General features: G+C 41.3%; 2 protein-coding genes across 3 annotated transcripts; one reads left to right on the top strand and one right to left on the bottom strand.

Annotated features, from left to right (window-relative positions):
• The first annotated feature begins 997 nt into the window (after nt 1–997).
• ints8 (integrator complex subunit 8) lies at nt 998–15,244 on the top strand. Of its 2 annotated transcripts, none has more exons than XM_040121992.1 (28): nt 998–1,047; nt 2,207–2,345; nt 2,765–2,939; nt 3,225–3,365; nt 4,177–4,248; nt 4,489–4,540; nt 4,755–4,934; nt 5,184–5,291; nt 5,555–5,707; nt 5,913–6,013; nt 6,429–6,570; nt 6,863–6,933; nt 7,200–7,375; nt 7,540–7,670; nt 7,949–8,059; nt 8,227–8,431; nt 8,854–8,975; nt 9,511–9,695; nt 9,789–9,822; nt 9,925–9,984; nt 10,208–10,269; nt 10,365–10,483; nt 11,965–12,068; nt 13,203–13,253; nt 13,476–13,549; nt 13,639–13,703; nt 13,897–13,940; nt 15,044–15,244. In XM_040121992.1, exons 1-28 carry the CDS (start codon nt 1,024–1,026, stop codon nt 15,158–15,160), a joined length of 3,018 nt encoding a protein of 1,005 aa, XP_039977926.1. In that variant the 5' UTR covers nt 998–1,023; the 3' UTR covers nt 15,161–15,244. The 2 variants fall into 2 exon arrangements, with proteins under 2 accessions (XP_039977926.1, XP_039977927.1); XM_040121993.1 differs by having other exon boundaries at nt 998–1,153; nt 15,044–15,160.
• A 3-nt stretch (nt 15,245–15,247) lies between these two features.
• On the bottom strand, nt 15,248–22,298 carry LOC120786526 (G1/S-specific cyclin-E2-like). The gene is made up of 12 exons (XM_040121994.1): nt 22,229–22,298; nt 21,123–21,304; nt 20,953–21,010; nt 20,784–20,834; nt 20,360–20,508; nt 20,136–20,271; nt 19,047–19,193; nt 18,349–18,444; nt 18,106–18,240; nt 17,643–17,754; nt 17,184–17,338; nt 15,248–16,134 (listed from the first exon to the last, which is right to left on the bottom strand). The coding sequence occupies exons 2-12, from the start codon at nt 21,134–21,136 to the stop codon at nt 16,066–16,068; spliced, it is 1,122 nt and encodes a 373-aa protein (XP_039977928.1). The 5' UTR covers nt 21,137–21,304; nt 22,229–22,298; the 3' UTR covers nt 15,248–16,065.

The following is a 22,298-nucleotide window of genomic DNA, read 5'->3' as shown; positions in this document are numbered from 1 at the left end:
AACTTTTGAACTGAGGCTGCTTCTGGAGCTGCTCATAACTCTCGCTTTATTATTCTCTTCGTCTGGATGCCTTATGATCAGAGGTGGCAACAGGCATGTTTCAGTCTTAAGACTTTTCCCATCTTTTTTATCGGTCCCACCTTCGGCTTTGTCTGAGACCGATCGTTTCCCACCCCGCGGTTGTTACCTGAAGTATTCTGGGATCAATTGCTCCTGATGCTATCATGCAAGTCTCACCATTAACTGTCCCACTCCAAAGGGGCATGTAGAGAATATTAGGTTTTATCGAATTAACCGAGGGAAGTTAAAAGTGTGTATGAGTTGATAAATAAAAAAACTGATCTCTCTAAGGTGTTGGCATTTTGTCTAAATGTTTTTTTATGCTTTTCACAAAGTAAGTGCTGCTATAGATCCTGATCAATTTGTAGATGACCGCTTAACAATAGTCACGCTGAAACAGCATCCCTCCTCTTTCCCTTAAGATATTGTTTTATCTTATAAAAGTTTTTAAATTATTCACCATTTTGATGTTAATCAATGCTATGTTTTCATTATCAGGTTTAAATTGGGGCATTTCCCTTTAAACTTTTCCGTTTTTTAAGTATGTATGTATGTTTTTATGTATGTATGTGAGTTTTCAGCGTTACTTGTTCAAATTTCACAATATATATTTGTCATTACAACAATAATATTATAGCTTCTTTTTTTTTTTTTTTCTATTAACGTTTTAACCTTTTTAACCTTTTACAACGTAGTTACGACCAGGAAACCTTTAATTTTAATTCTGGGTAAAATGATCCTCCATAATATTAATCTCAAAGTCCAAAATCAAATACTGAATGAATTCGTTATCCAATATCGTAGTAGTTTGTATCTACTACGATACAAAGCAGTTTGAATCGTACAGAGATAGAACAGAGTATTATCTACTACAGTTTTAGAGCCCAGGGTATAAATATGCGTAAATGTAGCGCAGTGTTTGTTTCCTTGGCGACAGAGAGGAACCGGAATTACGGCGGAGGGATGGCGAAAGCCAAAATGAATTATGTGAGAACCAAACAGTCCGTGTAGCTGTTCCAGCACTTTAATTTGAGATTTTTTGGTCTAGATTAGGCACTTATATCCTGTGCTTGTTCGTTTTTGGCCTGATAAGGTAAGCTAATCCGTCCCCTATGTGTGCGGGGCGGGCTGTAGAGTTTAGCCTGTTGGGTAGAACATTAGCCTAAACTATGTTAGCTCCAGACACAAGAGAGAGAATGGGTGCAAGGGGTGCGCTGGATTTAAACACAGCGGCAGCCCGAACAACCTTGATTCAGTCACACTCCTACAGTTCCCGTCGGGCAACGTTGAAATCCCCACCCAGTCGGGACTACACATGAATAAGATTAAAGCTCCCCAGGCCATAACAGAAAATTAAACATTAACATGTAGCTAACCATTATTTTCCTTATCGATTTATCGTTCTGTCAAAAAATAAATAAATAAAAAAGAAATCAAAGTTGCGAAAAATGCTCGCTAAAATTTCCCACGGCTCTAGGTAATCTGTTCAAATAGCTTCTTTTATTCCACCATCAGTCAGTTTGCTGCAGCTGTATGTCTTACTGTCTTATCACAAGAAGCTACCTATCTAGTTGTGTACCCATGAACTCTTTAAGATCAAGACTATATATATTAATATTGAGTTGGGATCATTTTGACACATTAAATCCATGAAAATGTATTTTTATAGAGAAAATATACAGAACATTGCCAAGTGTTTTCAATAAGAAAATCTGCCCTACAAAGCCAAACCGCAGTAACTATATAATTAGTCAAAATTTAGTTAAGACCAGAGTATGACCGGACATATCAAATATTTTTATTCCTTAAAATGTACAATCCAAAAAACAAAACAAAACAAAACAAAACAGCATGTGTAATTGCAAAAAAAAAAAAAAAAAAACACTGCTTAAGCAAGAGACACATTTTTTTTTCTCTCAAAACAGGTTTAAAAACCTGTTTTAAGCCTGTCATCTATCATGGAGTTACAATATAAAGCCAGACCTCAGCAAAAGTATTCAGCTTTGATTCACCATTTTTCTTTCAGGAAACTGTTTAATTTTTTCCTGACATAGAGGTTTAATCTAGTCTGAATTCCTCACTACCATTAGAATCATGGTGATGTCTTGGTGAAATAAAACTAATTTTCATCTCTGTCTCCCACCAGGGGAGGATGAGTGCTGAGGCAGCAGACCGAGTGGCTGCTGTGGCCAGCAGTCGGCCCAGCACGCCTCTTCAGACTTCGTGGTTCGAGTTCCTCTTGGATGGCAGCCTGCTGGAGAAACACCTGCAGAAGATAAACCCAGGTCAGCTAAGACTTACCCGTGACTACAGGTTCTGGTACCTTTGGTCAATTTGCAGTGGTCTGTTAATTACCAAGATAACAAGTTAATGGCTTAAAAATCCTTTGTTGTATCCCATCTTTGTTTTTGACTCACATTTTGGTGACATACCCTGGCAATACTAGCTTCACTTTGTTGTTTTATGGTGAATATGTCTCACTCCTGTGGATAAAGGATTTCCACACTTTAGGTTTTAATGCAGTTTTCCTCATGCAAAAGTACTTTTTTACACAATTAGCTAATAATTGCTGTCATATCATAGGTTTATGAAATTGAAGAGAATCTCAGGTTACATGTTGATCTGTAGTCAGCATTGTGACTGGACCCCCTAAACAAACAAGGGCTGTGTGCCCGTTGGTGCATAAGTAAATCTCTTTCCACAGACCCGTTACCAGTGCAGCTGATCATCCAGTTCCTGGAGCAGGCGTCAAAGCCCTCAGTAAATGAGCAGAATCAAGTGCAGCCTCCAGCAGACAACCGCAGGAACCGCACCCTGAAGCTGCTGGCACTGAAAGTAGCAGCCCACATGAAGTGGGATCTGGAAGTACTTGAGAAAGGGTAAGTGAATGTGTTGCAGTTTTTCACACAACATTGTCAATGTGCGTCAATTCCTCAAATCTTTGTTCTTGAAGAATAATGACTTTCTGTTGTGTTATCCTTAAAGTTCTGTAATTTTCCAACAAATCAGAAATGTAAATGTTAAAACTACTTTTCCAGAAAATTAGAGATATGAAGTTGCCAGGAAAGCAAAGTTGAAAATGTCTTCTGCTCTGACATGTCTGCAGTCTAACAAACCGTATAGGCTTCTGCATTATGTACTGATCTCTCCTCCTTTCTTGCCAGCTTGACCATTCCAGTGTTAAATATGTTACTGAATGAGCTCCTGTGTGTGAGCAAAGTGCCCCCAGGGGTGAAACATGTGGACCTGGACCTCTCCACTCTGCCTCCTACCACCGCCATGGCTGTTATCATCTACAACCGCTGGTGAGTGAGCCTTGACACGAAACAAACTGGGATCAGATGCACTGGCTGAACTAATGAAATAGTCTGACTAATCCACTGTGACCTGAAATTCAAATTCTCTATTTGCAGTCATGTCTGAGAGGGAAATACTACAACTTTCATTGTAATTGGTCTGAACATGTATTGACTTACACTCGAGAAATTTAGAAAAACAGTAATCCAAATGACTTCAGTCATAAGAAAAAATGTAGATGAAAGGGGAAAAAGCTTACAAAGAAGAGTACCACTCACAACAGTCTTGTAGTATTCTTGCAGGGTATAACCAAAATAACTGTTTAAAGGTCAATAGTGATAGATTTGATGATTTTTTGTGCAAATATTTAAAATCTTTAAATGCAAGAACGTGACTGTTGGCAGCGCAGAAACCTCTAAAATGATTTTAGATCAGAAACATTGTTGTCAAAGAGTTGCTGTTGTCTTGTCATCTTAATTAAATAGCAACAATTCACACATTTGTATACAATACATTGGTCCATATTTCGTTGGGGATTTTATGCCTTTATTGGAGCATAAGAAGACGGGAAAGAAACGCACCACATGCAAAAAGTATCCTGAGCCAGATTCAGTCCCACGGCAGTAGATAGCTCACATCATGGACTCATCCACCAGGACATCACATGTGTTGACTTTGTCTGCTTATTTGTATCAACTCAGCTATTTTGGCACTAGTTGAGTACATACATTCCTACCATCGCATCAAACAAGTGTGGTGTAACAAAGAATTTTGACTGTTTCTCATGCCTAGGTCTACTTTCTTTTTTTTTCTAAAAAGGGCCATCAGAACCATTGTGTTGAGCAGCTTTCCAGAGAAACAGACCAAACCGGGACCTCACCAGATGAACATGTAAGTTCTGTCCCTTCCTTCCTATTGAATCCTCCGATCCTCTGAACAAATTTAAGTTGTTTACAGAACAAATAAACTTAGTCGTACTTATCTGAAACATTGTACAAATGGCAACATCCAGGCTCAGTTGCGCATACTGTATAGATTTAATTAAATGTACAACATGTCCAAACAACTTCTACTTTGAGTTTTAAGGGTAGATCAAGACATGAGTTCCTTTTTTCCTCTGTTTGGTCCTAGGTTAAGTATTGTGCAGCAGGAGAAAGAAATGACGGACAACATCCTTACTGTGGTGAGTTAACGTTTTCTGATGTATACAGTGGAAATGCTCAGAAACGCTTTCATACATTTTGATAGTTTTGATTTTGTAAATGTTTGGATGAACAACATCTCATTATATCACCTTTTCCCGTAATTCCTGTTTTTGTGTTTCTCCACTGTCTAGGAAATTGTCTAGTAGGTTAACTGAAATGTACTTTCTCCTCCTTATACCATTATGACCTCAGCTGAAAGAGCAGGCGGCGGACTCAATCAGTGTCCTGGAAGGAGCTCTGCAACTAAAGAAAGACTTCTACATTCACACCCTGAGGACTCTGGACCTGCTGGCTGCTGATGCTGCTGCCAACGGAGAGACAGAGTCCTCGACCGCAGGGCTTCGCATCAGCGCTGATGAGCTCCACTATCAGGTTGGAGGACCACGCGGTTTTGTCTGGCTGGAATATATCTTAGATTTAGATCACTCTTGCATTACAGAGTGTGTGTCTGAACTATTAGAATATGTCCGTGATAAATAATCTAAAACTTCGCATCATCGAATCGGCAGAAAACTGAAAGTGGTTTTGATTGTGTTTAATTTGAAAATGTGGTTTCAGTTGAACATAATTGATTTTATAGCTAGTGACTTGTACTCCAGTGTGGTGTAACTTGTGTTTCAGGTGCACTATGATTTGGGAGGTATTTTCTTCCAGCAAGGCTGCACAGACCAACCCGCCTTCGAGAAAGCCAGGGATCACTTCAGACAGACAAAGGAACTGTTACAGAAGGTAGATTTACTCGTTTATTATTATTTAGTATGGTTAGGACTTCACTTTGTCCAGATTTCTCTTGTTTTGATGTACTGAATAAACTCGACAATAAAGAGTTGAAGTAAGCTATTATTTTGAAATCAACAGCCATGCGTTGTTTAAAATTCTGTCAGGGGAACAACAAAGCAAAGCTTGTCAATCATAAAATCTGAAAGTGCTTACAATGCTGGCCTGGTGCAGTTTGTGGGTCTCAGTAATTCCCATGTATTTTTATTTTTCAGCTGGACTCAACTGTTCATGTTCACCTGGATGAGAAGCGTTTGGCTGGCTACTGGAACGCCTGCAAAGCTTTGACTGGAGACTGTGACCCCTCCGACTCCCAAACCACACCCTACGATCAGATCAACAGCCTGGTCAGGGCACACAACTACCAGGTCAGAGCAGAGCCAGCACTGACATTAAAGCTGAAGCTTTTCTGTGGGACTACATAATGAGTCCTGTGGTATGTTGTAAAACTGAAGCTTATTGAGAGATACCACAAAGACATCCAACTGAACTGAGGTATTCAGCGCTGTGTATCACGTGTAGTCCTTTACATTATGTAGAACCTGTGACTCAATTCCACCTCCACTCTCACAGGCTGTCATTGAAGCCTTCACCAAAGACAACGTGACCCGCAGTTTGCCAAACCACTTCAGACGGTCTGTTCTCCGGGAGTTCTTGTACAAAGTCCAACAAGGGTGAGACCACAGTTCAATCCAAAGCTAAAGCTATTTTAAACAGGTGGCACTTAAATGAAGCCTATAGATGTGGAAGTGTGTGATAGCCTGTAGTGGAACAAGGCACAGCCTTTTTCTGAATCACAAATTGTTTTTGTTTTTTTTAATCTATTAAGAGGGGAATTTTTCAGCCTAACCTGTAAATACAGACAGTCTGGCCAGGTTTTGTTTATTAATGAAGCACTTAACTCACTGTAGGTGTAACTAAAATCATGTTAAATTAATATTTCTTGCCAGACCGTTAGTAGCTTTGGTAAATACCTGAGCAATAGGCAAGATTATGTACAGACCCGCTTATATTGCAGAGTAAGATGATTCATGTGATCAAGACATTTCCGTATTAGAATCTTCAAACAACCTCTCTACAACTGTGCAGGGAAACTGGCCTGGATGAGGTTTGCCACAAGCTGTGTGTTTGCAACGCTGTCCGAGATGCTCTGGAAGGCGAGGTCCTCAGTGTGCGCTTCCAGCAGCTGCTTCTCAAGCCCAGTAAACGAATGGTGGACTTCATTTTAGAGGTAATCAAGCTCAGTTCAAAAATCCTTAAATAATCTAAAGAAGTCTGCATTGTCCCTTTTATCGCAGCTGGTGGCAATGAAGCATAGCATTATGAAAAGAGGTCTGTGGGAGAATGAAGACTTGCACCCAGTGTTAAAGCATTAATTATCGCAATAATACAACTCTCACAACGGACATGATCTGTAGCAAATCATTTTTTAAGTGGTAGAAGTTGTGCTGAGGTTGGAGGAGTTAAATTTGCAAATGGGACTGAGCTGAAATTGAAAGCTATGAGTGCATTTGAATCCGCAGGTGTGCACACGTTCACTGGAAAAGGACCGTCCGTCTGAGACATCCAGAAGAAACATGGCCAACTTCATGAAGTTAGTGACACAAAGCAGAATCAGTCATTTTGCTTGCCACGTACAGACACACTGACACTGCACCTCTATATATTTAAATGGAAAAAGCAGAGGCTGCAACTGACCAGGCACTGTGCAGGTCACTAAGCAGTTTCTTCATCAGTGCATGAGCTTTTCATTAAACGGCATTAATTTCACATAAAGAGTTTCACCATAAAAAGTAGGATAATTTTTAATGATGCCCTTGACTTGTCTGACTCCTAAACTAAACCATTCTTGTTGCGCAGGACTCTGTGTGAAAGCTTGGAGGAGCTGTCTCTGGTGTTTGTGGTGTCATCTCATAAGCTCTTCATGGAGCTGCTGAGGGAGGAGGAGAGGAAGGTCCTGGTGGAGCAGATGAGGAAGAGGTCTGCCACAATCAACCTCAGCGCCAAACCCCTGCCTTCCTTCTACGACATTCCAGGTGCTGGGCTGAATTTCTCTTGTACACATTATTCGGTGACATCCAATATAACCCTTAGTTTCCTGTCAAAATGCCGCCAGTGATGCGTTACTGCTCGGTGGAATATATCAGCCATGTGTCCCTGAGCTTGTGGCTTGCTATATTTTTGGTTCGTCGTCCGACAGCTTCGGCCAGTGTGAACATCGGGCAGCTGGAGCAGCAGCTTATCCTCTCCCTGGAGCCGCGCAGGATCAGGCAAATTCTTATCGAACTGCACGGCATGGCCGAACGACCCTTCTGGAGGGTCAACAGCAAGGTCAGAGGTTTAAAAAAAGATACCGGAAGAAAAAATAGACTCAAGCGCTCATATCAGAGACATTAAGGATTGTCTTTTACACTAAGATTATAGATGTAGACTGTATATACAAAAGCTCTTATTAAGAGTAACGTAAGGATTCCCTTAAAGCTCTAAATTGCCAAAATGTAAGCGCTACTGTAATTTAGTATACAAACTGTAATGTTAATCATCAAATGTTATGAAAAATACATACTGTAATGATTAAAATAATACTTTTTGCATGTGTGTGTGTATAGTGGGAGGTTCCTCCAGACTACATCAACGTGATCCTCGCTATTAAAGACAACCTGACCAAGGACCTTGTGTACATCCTAATGGCCAAAGGACTCCACTGCATATCAATAAAGGTCTGATTACATTATCAGTGCTCACGATTGTAACGTATTTGCAAAATAATGTTAGGGTGAAAGGAATTTTCAGGCTGAAAATTATGCTTTGAAATCTAAGCGGTGACTCTCACTCGAAAGTAGAAAGAAACGTTAAGTACTTGGATCCCGTTTCCCTGTCGTCTCAGGACTTTGTCCACGCACGGCAGCTTTTCTCAGCCTGCCTGGAGCTGGTTACTGAGTTCTCCCCGAAGCTGAGGCAGGTGATGCTGAACGAGATGCTGCTGCTGGAGGTTCGGGCGCACGAGAGCATGGCGGCCGAGGGCAGCAAGGAGCGACCGCCCCCCGACCTGGTCAGCAGGGTCAGAGGTTACCTGGAGATGAGGATTCACGGTGAGTGGATGTTGATTTATTACCTGATCTGTACCGACGTGTAGTGTGTTTTTTTTTTTTTTTTAAGTTTCTGATTTCGTGATGTGTTGTAAACCCCGTCTCATGGTGCTATTAGAAGTATTTGGCAAAATTAAATATATAACACACTTGTGGATGCACTTCTAACATTAGATTGTATCCTATATATCGGAGTAGGATCAAAACTTGCACACTACAGTGGATTAAAGGAGCCTTGTAGAAAGTCTGGACATTAAGAATACATGAAATTTAACACACCTGCTCTAACCATAGTATTGTTTGTCAGTAAAAAAAGCCAAAAGCTTTTTCGAAATATGTTTTACATTTCACTCATCAACCTAAAACAGTGCCAACGGTGTAATTTTCTGACGCACTAAGTTACCGTATATCGTTTTTGTCTCCAGATCTGCCTTTGCGTCAGGTGGTGGGAGAGGAGTGTGTCGCCTTCATGTTGAACTGGAGGGAGAACGACTACCTGACTCTGCAGGTGCCACCGTCTCTGGTCATGAACAACCCATACATCAAGGTAAAAAGTATTTTCGTCACTAATCTCAGGTCCACCGCTGCCTCTTCATGGCAGTAGGATAAATGCTGTCATTTCTCTCTCAAACTTGGCTCCACCGAACTTTGTATACTCTGCTGTTACGAGCTCACTAAATTCCTTAGGTCTTAGCAGTCGATTAGTTCAGATGCAATTTTGCAAGCTGCAATAACTGCAGAGAAAACAGAGTATCCGTATTTGAGTGAATTTCATCACATTCTAGTACAGTTAACGTCTTGAACTCTGATTTTCACTTTACATTTCCCTTTAAGTAGCCTGCAAGATAGAAAAACATTTTCTACACTGTAAGATCACTTGTTCACAAGATCCTTGTTTCATCACCTAATTTCAGCCATATGATAGGTAGATCAATTTTGTAGCTTTGGAAACATTGAGATATCTCCCTGAGAGTTCAAAATGAAGTTACGTGGGTTTAAACAGTTTGGTAATGATGGTTAAAGCAGTAAGACGGCTGTGGTTTTCGATTGCAAAATTCGTTGCCTCTGCTTCCCTCCGACAGCTCGGTCAGCTCCTGGCATCGACGTGCAAAGAGCTCCCGGGTCCTAAAGAGAGTCGACGCACAGCCAAGGAGCTGTGGGACGTGGTGGTTCAGATCTGCAGCGTGTCTATCCAACACAAGAGGAACAACGACGGCCGAGTGGGCCTCATTAAACAGAGAGAGTCCTCTATGGGCATCTTGCACAGGTACAGACATCCTTACCAATTCCCATTTCCCAGAGGTTTTAGGGGTTTTTACATGTGCCTGATTGTTATTTTTTCATTGTATAACCCATTTAGGAGCAAATTCATCACTTTCATCAAGAAACTTCGAGTAAGTATAAAATACGCCAAAGTTAAACAGTGGAAATATTATATTTTAATTGTATGGGGGGGTAATGATGCAAGGTAACACGTTTCATCTTAATTCTTACAGGAGCCATTGGTGCTGACAACCCTCATTTCACTGTTTGTGAGGCTGCACAGCATAGTGCGGGTATGTCTCAAATTTGAGCTGAGAAAATATTTGCTTTTCCACACTGCAGCAACAGTGATAGCACACCGTAGGGTCTGAAATTAAATTTTAAAAATGTGCTTTACGTGCCTCACATGCATCTAAAAACCCTGGTACTGTTTGAGGATTGTGGTGTAGCTGCTGCACCTGTAATTCCACTCTGCACACACACTGCTGGGTAATCAAATGTTTTCTTCCTCTCCAGGATGACATTGTAAATGAAGTGACAGCCGAGCACCTCTCCATCTGGCCATCTTCTCTCCCAAAGTAAGAACTTGTTTTTAAAAGAAGTTTGTTTGGATTGTCTGCACATGAATTCTAGCTGACCAAAGCCACTGATTCTGATGTTGTGTGGTGAACAGCATCCAGGCGGTGGATGTGGAAGCTGTGGCTGTGACGGTCAAAGAGCTGGTGTCCTACGCTCTCACCCTGAACCCCAATAACCAGTCGTGGCTCATCACACAGGCCGACATCTACTTTGGTAAGAACAACAGCAGTGCTGCTAAGTGAGAAAAGAGATGTATAAACAGTATGTACGCACAAAAATCATGCGTACGCCATTTCCCACACATAAACTCGCGGGGGATTAAATACGAGATAAATATGAGAGATGTAATCTTATATTAAAATAGTTTGTTTAGGTTTGCCAATTCCACTGGGAGTGGAAATGAGGCTTGTGCATGTGGATTCAGTTCCACAGTGATTGAGATTTATAAAACAGTACCAATCGTACATGCAGCTGTACACATCTATATGCATATTTCTGCAGTTTTAGTCGTGAATCTGCACAGTTCGCGTGCATCTGGCCCCAGGTCGTTTGAGCTTTAATGATTCGATACAGCCTTTGTTTTTCCTATCTGTGAATTTAGTTGAGGTTTCAGTTTCTAAAATAGTCACCAATGGGTTTGGGCAAACAAGAGTCGAATAGCAAATAAATCTTTAATTGTTTTAAGCCACTCGGAGAACCAGATGTTTGGGGCTTACGACATCAGGAGTGTCAGGTAAGGCACAAATGACTCAGTTAAAGGACGTGGCTGGATAGGGGTGGCGATACTCTTGCCTGTGACCACTCAAGTCATGCTGTCACAATGCAGTTACATTTCCTATAGTTATTTAGTGACTAAAGGAACCTGCTGGTTTGCCAGAGGAAAGCTTTGTTTTTTTTTGGGACAAACAGTTAAATTGATAAATTGAATAATTATTCCCGGTGTTACCGGATCTCCCTTTGCTGTCGGTCTGCAGACTGTCTCGGGGAAGAAATTCTGGGATGTTAGAGATTAACTATGAGAGGTCATCAATGTCACCAATACTTGCTTTTGCTGGGTCTTCCTCATGCTCGTTAATCCATAGTTTGGACCTTCGTGGTTAGAAAGGCAGGATAGATGTAAATGTACTCTGGCTTTATGTTTTGTCTGAAGTTGCTTGGGGTGGGGAGGTGGTTTCTTTGGACGAGTGGAAAAATGAAAGAGGTCAAGGCAAAAAAAAAATTTAATTTTTGTTTTACTTTTACCCTTTTAGTTCTTGTTGAATTGTTAATTAATCATTCAGTAAAAAATAACAATGAAAAAAGGAAAGCTGTTAATGTGAAGTTTGGGTTAACATCAGCAGTAACTTAACACAGCTTTGATACAGCTGAAAACGATCCCTAAACGGTAAAATAGGGCCGATATCTGAAAGTATGGACAGACCCATGGGGGTAAAGCTGAACTCAAAGCTACGGAGACTCAGTTAGAAGCTACAAAAGTACTGAGAGTCGAGCTGGACCCGCGGAAACCTTTCGTGTGCAGTGGATTGTTGGAACTGCTTTGACAGTCTGCCTCACGTGACAGTGCTCTCGGTGGCAAACACTAAACATCTGGCTGATAAACTGGCCACAACAGTTCAGGAAACATATTTGGAAACACGGCGTTTATCCAGATGTTTCGGTCGGAGTAATGCCACCCGTCTTCTCTCCCTCTGTAGTGACCAATCAGTACTCTGCTGCACTGAACCTGTACCTACAGGCTGGAGCTGTGTGCTCTGACTTCTTCACCAAAGCTGTGCCCCCTGATGTCTATACTGACCAGGTAAATTACTCAGGCCACTCACTGTTTATGAAATTGATAGAACACTACACCTACTATGAGAGTGAACAGCTTTTCAACAGTTGTTAACACCTAGAAATTAAAAAAAAAAAATGAAAAAAGTTCTCACTGACAATGTGATTTTTATTTTTTTTATTCTAAAATCAAATCCAGAACAAAACTTAAAATTATTTTGTGTAGTTGAATAATTACAAAATATCAGAACTCCTATGGGCAAATGACAATGATGTAAAAAGATTAACAACAAGAGACTGAAACTTAACACACTGAGCCAGTGTGAATTGTAGTTTCAGTCCACTGTTGTACACTTAAGTGACATTCAAGGATCTGTTTTTCAATTTTTCCAGTCTTTCTTAAAACAACACTCACATGCCCATGTGAAGACGGAAACAGTCTTTGCTTCATTTTGCAATCATTGGTCCTGTTCCTACTGACCTTTTTTTAAGAGATCTGTTCAAGATGTAAGCCACACTGCTGAAGCTAGTGTGGCTTCAGCAGTCCGAGTTAGTCCGTTATCTTTTTAAAGTTACAGTGTTTAGTACAACATTTCTTCTTTATGTTACACACCCTGCATTCCCTCTGAACCACAGAGAGAGGGTGAGCTGTAATATGTAGTAAGCGGGTGAAAAGGCAGCTGTGGCTGGCTCCGGCACAAGTCTGGACAACTGCAGGTGGATAGGTTAACTAACTCTCTCACCGACTGCTGCCGGGGCTGATTGAGTCAGGCTGTAGCTGTAACTATGACCGTGGTCGTATCACGCCATGGCTGTGACCCGTTTTGATTACGATGGGTGTGGCACCAACTCCATGCAGGGTTGCACACAGGGTGTGTACAGTGAATTGACTGTGTTCCTGAATTCCTGCTGCGTCATGGTAACGCATTTGTCCTATCCGATTTAAAAAAAAAAAAAAAGTGGTTTAATGTTAACAGAAGCAGTAAAGAGTAGCCATCACATGATTCAACCACAATGAATGATGAATGATTACAACAAGCAAAACCTATTTCACTGCCTATAGGGGAATTTGTGTATCGTTTGAAGAAAGACTTGAAAAAATTGTGAACCTGTCCTTTAAAACGAATCGGTTCCCCGCTGACACGTTGACTTTTCTTTGCAGGTTCTGAAGAGGATGATCAAGTGCTGCTCGATGATGAACTGCCACACGCAGGTAGGAGGTCAGACCAGACATTTCGGTTGTCCTCACCGAGCTCATAGCATCTGCTCATCACAGGGTTAAGACTGTAGTTCAGGTTTGATTGAGTAAACACACCTCAGGTTTCCAAAGGCTTTTGAATTTGTCGCGTTACCACTGCTTGCCACAGCGATTAGTCCAGGAAATTTTTCTTTTTATAGTGCCTGATTTTTAACGCATGTTACCCCTCATTCCCAGGTTGCCGTCCTCTGCCAGTTCCTGAGAGAAGTCGACTACATGACGGCATTCAAAGCTCTTCAAGAACAGAACAGGTATGGCACAGCCGTGACGCACGTTACAACATTAACAACCGACAGAGCTGGTCTTGACATCTGTAATGTTTTTCCTGTTATCAACACAGTCACGACGCCATGGACTCATTCTACGACTACATCTGGGACGTCACCATCCTGGAATACCTCACGCGTATCCTGTTACTGATGTAATGACTCATGGGGGGGCAACACAAAGCCACGTCGGTCATCTCACGACCAAGAAACGTTAACTTTTGTCTTTTTGCAGCCTTCACCTGGTCTTTTAAGAGGCCCTGCATTAATTCTTTAGGGAACATATTAGCTCTGGTTTACTTTGGTTCTTACATCCCTTAATGTGCGTTCAGATATTCACCACAAACGGGGCGAGACCGAGAAGAGACAAATAGCGGTAAGTTGTCCGAACCCATAGTTAATAACATCAAGTGTTTTAAATCAACCTGTTTCTGCACCATAATAAAAAAAACTGCTGTATATTTTACAATTTATGTAACTATTAAATTGAGTTAACAGTAGCTTGTCGCCGTCCTTTGATAACCAAACAAATTTTGCTTTTCGTGAGCCAAGAGCATGTGAAAAGCAAATTGAAAATGCATTTTTCAGACAGTCCACTGCATTTTTAAATGGTTTATGTAAAGTTCACAGCTCTTAAAGAAGCATGTATTCCTCTGGTTTCTCTGAGAAGTAAAGATTCATCAAATTTGGCGACAGTGTTTACAGGACAGTGACATGATAGTTGCCCCAGTCAATATCAATTTGGTGATAGCAGCTTAAAACTGGGCTGAATTTTGTTTAAAGAAAAAAAGCAAGTTTTAGATTTCTCTTTTGTATATAAACCTTGTTCCAGCAGCAGTTTAATGACATTTCAACACAATTAAAACCTGCTTCAAGTTTAGCCCCGTTTAAACCTCGACCTCTTTCAACCTACAAATCTACAAGTCTTTGCTTACTCAGAGGCTACATCCCAATTCCCTTGCTGGATTGGTCCTCGATCCTCGCTTGACCCAGAAGTGGTTCTGAGCCTCCATCTTGACGGCCGTCCGAAAGCTACTATTTCTGCTCTGAGGAGTGAGGAGGGATTTCTGAGTAGCCATGACCGAGGACATAAGAGTCCACCCTTCTTTTAACAGTCCAAAACACCCCTTGGTTATAACCCTGTGAGAAAGCTTCAGCTGATCAGACTGATCTGAAACTGCTTCACAGCATTACAGTGAACAAATAATAGGTTCAATAGATTAAACTGTTTTACTCCCAAGTTTTAATTATTTTTCGATTCACCAAATTAAAAATATTTGATAAAACTGATGTTGCAAGTTGGTCCAGAGGAAAGGACGTCTCCTTTCTCTACAAACACATTTCCTCAATTCCTCTCTCCTCGCATCCTTTCCTTGAGCCTTTAGTGGGAGCGGCTAAGGTGCAAGTGAGGAAAACAAGGGTGCGAATAAGAGAGTTGGGATGTACCCAATGTTTCCTAACCCTTTGCTTTCTCCTCAGATAAAAGCGATCGGACAGACGGAGCTGAACACCAGTAACCCAGAGGAAGTGCTGCAGCTGGCTGCACAGAAGAGGAAGAAGAGGTTCCTGCAGGCGATGGCCAAACTGTATTTCTAGGAGACATGTGAACCACTGCCAGACTCTGAGGGGGTGGGAATGTGTATATATTTTTTTTTTTTATTTTGTGGTAGAAAATAAACTTCTAAATAAATATACAGTTGTTCATTTGTACATTTGTAATCATTTGAAATGAATTAATAAAAAAAAAATAGTTACTGACTAATGCCCTGAGTTATACAAACAATGCCTCGGTTTCAACAGCATGGTAAAGATAAGTGAGAAACACAAATGAACTGAGGAGTATGCACTTTATTCAACTAATGCTTTGGGGTATGTGGCTTCCATCAGGGTTTAAAATAAAGTGCATACTCATCCTGTACATCAGTGTCTTTCGCATTTAGGTGAGACTAGCACCTTGATGACAGGTGAAGTATACGGCAGCACACTCAGTTGGTTTTAACAGAGTCCCGTTAAAAAAAAACAACTTAAAATTTAAACTGACCCTGACGTCTTTTAAAAGATTTTATCTTTTGGCTACGGACATATTTAATATGATACAAAAAGTAAATAATTGCACATTCAGTATTAAAATGTCATTTTCTAGAAATGACAACTAACTGCAAACAACACTTTTTTTCGAAGAAACATTTTTCTTTTCTGGAGCAAAGCACCCATTTAGTTGCTAAAAAGAAAGCTAAAATCTTAAGACAAGAAAAGCTTTGGCCAAGATTCTTTCAAATTCAGGCACATTATCCTCGATAAAGAATTCAGTGACAGATTTCAGCAGCAGGTGTGAAATAAACTCCCATCCAGACTATCAACAGTCTTTTTTTTCCCTCCCTACTCTGGCTTTGATAGGAGCCGTCTCCAGTAAACAAGACTCTGTCTCTGTTTGTGGGACATTAACCCTGTGTCCTCTTTGTTCACACTCACTTCAGAGTCTTCCTCGTGTTTCAGAGTGTTCAGGGTTTCTCTGTGCTGCTGGGAGGAGTGGGGAACTGGCTGTTCACCTCCTTTTTGCTGGCGTCCTCCTAAAATAAAAAAAAAAAAAGGTTCAAAGTCAGAAACAAATGATAAAGTGGCATCAGGAAATGCTGGAATTATTGTGTGGGGACAACAGTTGAAATCCTTTGATAAATTATTGTTTTATTCAAACATTTTCAGGTTAAAATTCACTATTTAAAAATCAATCCTTGTGAATATATCTGCTAAAACAGATTTAGTTGTGTGTGTAAATTTCATCAAGCTTATAACTGAACATCACCTGCAGTCAGCAAATAAATTAAAAGCGTCTCACAAAAGTGGCATCCTATCTGTTATGGAACTGAAGTACGATCACCACCTTACACCTTCGTTATTACAGTTAAAATCCTGATAAGATACGTGACCACAGGATGTTTTGACTGGTGATGACCATGGCCTGGATTTATCAAACTGCTAAAAAAGGAAAATTTGGGACCTAAGTGAAAGTACATTTTTTTTTTTTTTTTTAACTCCTAATCAGAAAACTTATGAACTTCTTTTGACTAAATGAGTAATAAGATGCTCTTAAATTTAGGAGCTCCAAAGGTCTGGTAAGTTGGTAAAGAGTAAATCCTAGATGACTGCAGCACAGAAACAGCCGTGCACTCCTGTGCATTTAACATTTTTTTTCTCTTTTTCATTTACCAAGGGCGCATACAAACAAAAAGAATAAATCTGACATCGATTTTATTTACAATCACTGTCTAATCATCTTCATTGTCTGCGCCTGTCAGTTTAGTACTAAGTTCTCCTACTCATATTATTCCTGTTTTACAGAACCTCGTCTACCAACAGCAGAATCACATTCCCGAGGTTTTCGGGTCTACATTATAGGCAAAATTGATATCTACTTCTGTACAGGATGGTAAAAATGGAAAGGCTTGATCATGTCAACAACGATATAGAACGGTTACTATGTCAGCATTAATTAACTACGGTTCCTGCGAGGCACCGACAGAGGGCCAAATGTCAAGAATCGTGGGATAGGGTTGACGCGCTGTCATCCACATTACCTTTCGCTTTTTCTTGAAATACCAGAACAAGAAAAAACCCTCACCAGCATGGTCATGTAGTCCGTGTGTGTCTGGATGTTGTGTCCGCCGTCTTTTGTCTCGGCAAAATCCCTCAGCGTCGCTTGGCCGAACCGGCCCACTGATTCAACAAAGGGAGCCATCCAGTTGACACATGGCTGGATGACGTCAATCGAAAGACCTGAGCACAAAAGGAAAGGGGAAAAAAGTTCACAACTCAGCCAAACAAAACAAAAAATAAACAACAAAAACAAACTGATGTAGTTTTATTGCTGTGTTTGCACCACCAATGAATGGAACATTGAGTGAAACATCATTAAAAAGAAAATATTTACTGTGATGCACTTCCGACAGACTCTACTCTTGAAGTTCAAGAACCCAGTTTTTTTTTTTTTTGACCAATTTAAATACCATAACACCGTTTTGCAACTGTATCTGGTCTAATTTTCATCCAGTCTATGAATGTAATTAATCCCAAATCTTACCTGAAACCTTTTCAACTGCTTCCTGTTTAAGGAAATGGTGCAGGACTGACGCGGCCAACACTCGATACTGGAAGTCCAGCGAGTTTATGTCGAGGATACATAGATCTAAAAGCTGGCAGAGACAAAAGAGAGTGAGAAAAACAAAGCATTTGAGATGAGTAATGAGCCAGATCTGAAACAGTAGTTTCATTAGCTGCCAGAGCTGGGGAACATCAGCAGGTGACCATTATTACCAAAAGGGGAAGAAGTACGAACATTTGCCTGAACTGGTTTTAAGGGCTGGATGGAGGAAGACAGTAGAGAACTCTGATGCATCCTGATTTCAGGGTTTTACAGCAGAGTGCAATTCACCACCATAGCACCGACAGGACAGTGTCAGTGGTTAAAAGAAATGTCGACTAAACTGACGTATGTGTAAGCATGCATGCTTTAAAGAAAAAGTGAATCCCATCCAAACACCTACACGTGTCATTTGGACGTAAGCGTCCCGTGGAAACTGTGGATCCAGCAGGTCCGAGTTAGCGTCCATCGATGCCGTCTGGAAATAAAGCTTCAGCCAAGACACGGCTGTTTCAGGACAAAGGTTCCACCGCAACGCCTGTAAAACACGCGCAAGATGGCATTTAGCAAAAAATTAAAGCTCTCATACTGATTATTAATAAAGAATGATGAATCAAAAATGGTGCCATACTTGTAATAGTATTACCTTCAAAATGATTAACTCCATTTGAAGAATCTCGTCCTCATAGTAGGTCCCTGCAGTCACATACGCCATCTGCGAGAGCCTTGGAGGACAGGCTTCCTACAAGGAAATAAAAAATAAATAAATAAAAACCATGTTCTCAGTTTAGTCTCCGTTTCCTCTCTGACACAACAGGCGTCGCCAAAGAAAAAGGAAAAAAAGAAGACCGATGACGCACAACGACAAGTCCTTCGTTTAGAAAATCTACGGTCCCACATGTTAAAGTAAGAACTTGTGGCACTGTTGTTAACTGGAGAAGGACGAGTGCTCGGCCTCAGGGTCACTGCCGGTGTTGCGCTGAACAGATTAAAAAGATCAGATAAAATGCTATCGAACCAAGTCCCTAAAGTCAAAGCGATGTAAAAAAAATAAAATTAATAATAATAATAATAATAATAATAATACGAAACAGCAGTGCTAAAAGATTGTGTTGCAAAGCAGTGGTGTTTGTGCACAACTGAATAAAGTTGTGCGTCCTCTCTGCAGCTTTAGCTTCACACCGAGTGCCCCCAGAGCTGTTCAGATTTGTTGAGTGGAGGACGTTGGTTGACATATTTTGAATTCGATGGTGTCTATAGCCACTGTACTGCACACTGGTGTTTAATTTAGTCTTGAGGTGCTTTTGGGGGAAAACAGCCCGGATCCTTCCTTTTCCTCCTTACCTCCATCTTCGATGCAATAAAGAGACAGGTGATCCCGACGAGCTGCAGCATGCTCTTGTCAATGTTGCTCTGGGTCAACATGAACCGGTCAAAGTAGTCCTGTGCCAGGTAGAACGTCTGCCGGTGGAGGGTGTACGCCTCACTCACCTAGAAAAACCGGTGAAAACATTAGGTGCGTTTACATTGAGCCTAATATTCCAATTATAAAAATCAGTTCAAAAGCCACTGAAATTTCAAATCGGATGCAGAGGGGTAGTTTAAACCTTTTCATAAACCGATCAAAAGGAAAATTGTACAACAGAAACGATTTAACCTGATTACTTTACGGCTGCGTTCTTTTCATGCGCATGACCTACGTCTGGACGTAAATGTGTGGAGACATGCGTTTCTCCATGCATGACGCACTCATCATTTAAAAAAACAAAACAAAAAACAAAAACACAGATCCCATTTAAACAGTTGACACGAAATTTTCAATCGGAATGATTTCAAAATCGGAATGAAAAAACAAGTGCATGTAACTGCAGCCATTGTGGGTACAGCCTTTTATGTTGTCAATCGTGTGAAGGAATGGCAACGTGTTGATTGTAAAGAATGTGGGGAGGAAAAAAAAAAAAAAAAAAAAAAAAAGATATTCCCTTGTTTCAACAAACAGATGTGTAAAGTTAACTGAAATTGTTAGCCAACACTTTCATGGTTCACTGACTACGGTTGTTAAGACATCTTGTGCAGCTGAGCGCAACTCCTCACAGTTTTGACTGCCTTAGCTACACAGACACGTTACACGTGAGCAACATAATGCCCTTAACCCTTAGCAGATGACTGGAAGTTAAACAAATGGGCTAAAAGTTAAACTTGAAATAATAACTCATTTGGTTTAAGCGACCGCCGAATAATCAACTGGAAGAATCTGGAGTTTTGTGCATTTGCAGCATTGTGATCAGAATAGGATTCTACATTGCTACCATTTTAAAAGAAATTAAATTGCTAATTTCTCAAAACAAAGGATTTAAAATATAAACATTTGATTTTTGAGTACTCTTGCTCTTCGGAAACAAAAAAACACTCCAGTTGAAGTTGAACACTTGCCTCAATTAACCAGTCAAGGAGGACTGATCTCATTCTGGGTTGTATCCTGGGGTGCTTCTGCATGAAGCTCTTGCTGTGTCTGTAATTCTGCTCCTTGCGCAGCATCTTCACCCACACGTCTTCGGAGGAGCCCCACCTGTGACATGAAGAAAAAAAAAAACACGCGTTAGACCGTCCAGCCCAAGACACCAGCAAACCACGGCCAAACAACGTGCGATCATTACCCAAGATGAGGCAGAGGGGACGGCCGAGCCGAAGCATCTCTGGCGGTGGGGTCTTGATAGCCGGGCTCGTCAGAGGCGACCCTGACTCCCTTCTCAGGAGTCTCGGTGAGAATGCAGGGCTTGGCGACACCCCCAAGTACCAGCTGGTTCTGAAACGGAAAAGAGAATTCACGGCTAGTGAACAGTTATGGACAGCAGCGCAGACGTCACCTGTTAGAGGGCTTTGGCTCTTTGTGACTATATTCTGACAGTTTTTGTTTTGTTCTTGGAATTTCTGAAGCTACTCTTTGCTCCTTGTTTAACTTAAAAACAAAAAACAGCTCACACGTCATCCATTTATCAATTTTCTGCCATTGAACCGACCTGGCTATGCCTCTGCAAAACCAACAAAAAGAATATTGTAAAATTAAGGAAAGGAAAATACCTCCTCACACTGCAGCTTCGACAGGGGCTGAACTTTTGCCCTGTTGCTTTGCTGCAAAGAAAAAGTAGTTGTGAGTGTATGTCAGATCTTCCAGAAAACGCTTGTCTGTATAAGCGCGAATTCAAGTCATATGAAGTCCCTCTGAATGGTGGTTTGCAGGGGCTCTTACCTTGGTAAGTTTGCCTTTCTGCCCCCGAGCATTTTCAGATCGTCTCTGCTGGCGACCACTGCGGAGACATCAAAATGATGAATTCAACACGGAGCTGGAGATTTGACAGAAGCCCAGCGATCAATCGAGTTACAGTGGTAATTCACAAAAGCACCGAGGCCGGTGATTACCTTCGTCGAGTCATGGCTGAGGCCGCTTCCGTCGGTCTGCAGAAGGGGAAACGGTTTGGAAGCAAAGTTGGTGTTCGTTAATAGCAAAACCAGGAAGTTGGCCCCCCAGATGAGAGCGGCAGACGGTTAACCACCAGCTGCAGCTGCCTTGGACTGCACGAAACACTTACTGAGAGCCAAGCCTTATGAGAGAAACACACACACACACACACACACACACACACACACACACACACACACACACACACACACACACACGCCTTCAGGTATATCCATCATGCAAATGCTACAGCCCTGATCGTACGCGCCAGTATCGTTAACAAGCCCGTAAAAGTGACCACGCTCTGCAGCTTCCGTCCACTGAGACGCTGCTGCTGCTGCTGCTGCTGCTGCTAAAAGCCTCAGTCTGAGACGCTTTTTATCGGCCGTGGGGACATTTCTGGCCTCGGGATTTTGCAGTTGCATGAGGAAAATTAAAAAAAACAAAAAACAAAAAACAAAAACAATGAACGAGAGCAAAGCACAAAGAGGCAGAGAAAGCCTCCAGAAGCGCTCCCTTCGTGCGGGAGCAACACAAAGGGCCAGGGAGGACATTTTGTCCTCGGTGCCACTGATGAAAGGCTTTGAATTTAACACTGACCGACAGCCTCATGATTAGCAGCGATTTAATGGTTCATCTGTTATGTTGTTGTTGTTGTTTTTCTTTTTGTTCGTTTTAATAATTTCTATGCTAAATCCTCTCACTTTACCAAACCCAGAGCAAAAGGCACCGAATCTTTCGTTTACTTTAATTCAAGCTGAAGGGATGCAAACTTTTTTTTTTTTCTTCCCCTGCTTCCTCTTGAGAAATACGACTTTATAAATAACACTCCTATGTCAATGAAAAACCAACGTTACGCTGGCTAATATTAGCTAACTCAACACGACCGGTCGGGCTGCGAGCTCGAAAACAACCGAGTTTACTGACTTTCCATCAAAGTAAAACGCAGCCGGCTACGATTTGAGGTCAAGCTGCTGCGCTAGGCTTAGTTAGAAATGGTTCACAAGCGTTAGAGAGAAACTACTGAGGTGAAGAGACCACAGAAGTCTAAACATTAGCAGCTCACCTTCCCCGGTTCACGGTCCAAATCAAGCTTGCCCGCAGTTGCCGCTGGCGCCAACAAATCCGCGTTCGCT

This window comes from Xiphias gladius, chromosome 24 (assembly GCF_016859285.1).
Source record: "Xiphias gladius isolate SHS-SW01 ecotype Sanya breed wild chromosome 24, ASM1685928v1, whole genome shotgun sequence".
In the NCBI taxonomy this organism is placed as follows: Eukaryota; Metazoa; Chordata; class Actinopteri; order Istiophoriformes; family Xiphiidae; genus Xiphias; species Xiphias gladius.
This window is presented reverse-complemented; position numbering and strand designations above follow the sequence as displayed.

Bases quoted from the DNA above. Each gene is read 5' to 3' on its own strand.
- ints8 (XM_040121992.1), top strand. From the start codon at position 1,024: ATGGCGAAAGCCAAAATGAATTAT. The intron at 4,249-4,488 runs GTAAGTTCTGTC...GTTTGGTCCTAG, and splicing joins GGACCTCACCAGATGAACAT to GTTAAGTATTGTGCAGCAGG. The intron at 7,376-7,539 runs GTGCTGGGCTGA...GTCGTCCGACAG, and splicing joins TTCCTTCTACGACATTCCAG to CTTCGGCCAGTGTGAACATC.
- LOC120786526 (XM_040121994.1), bottom strand. The intron at 20,509-20,783 runs GTATTTTCCTTT...TTTCCGTTTCAG, and splicing joins CGAAGCTGCAGTGTGAGGAG to AACCAGCTGGTACTTGGGGG. The intron at 16,135-17,183 runs GTGAGGGTTTTT...TTTTTATTTTAG, and splicing joins CGGACTACATGACCATGCTG to GAGGACGCCAGCAAAAAGGA.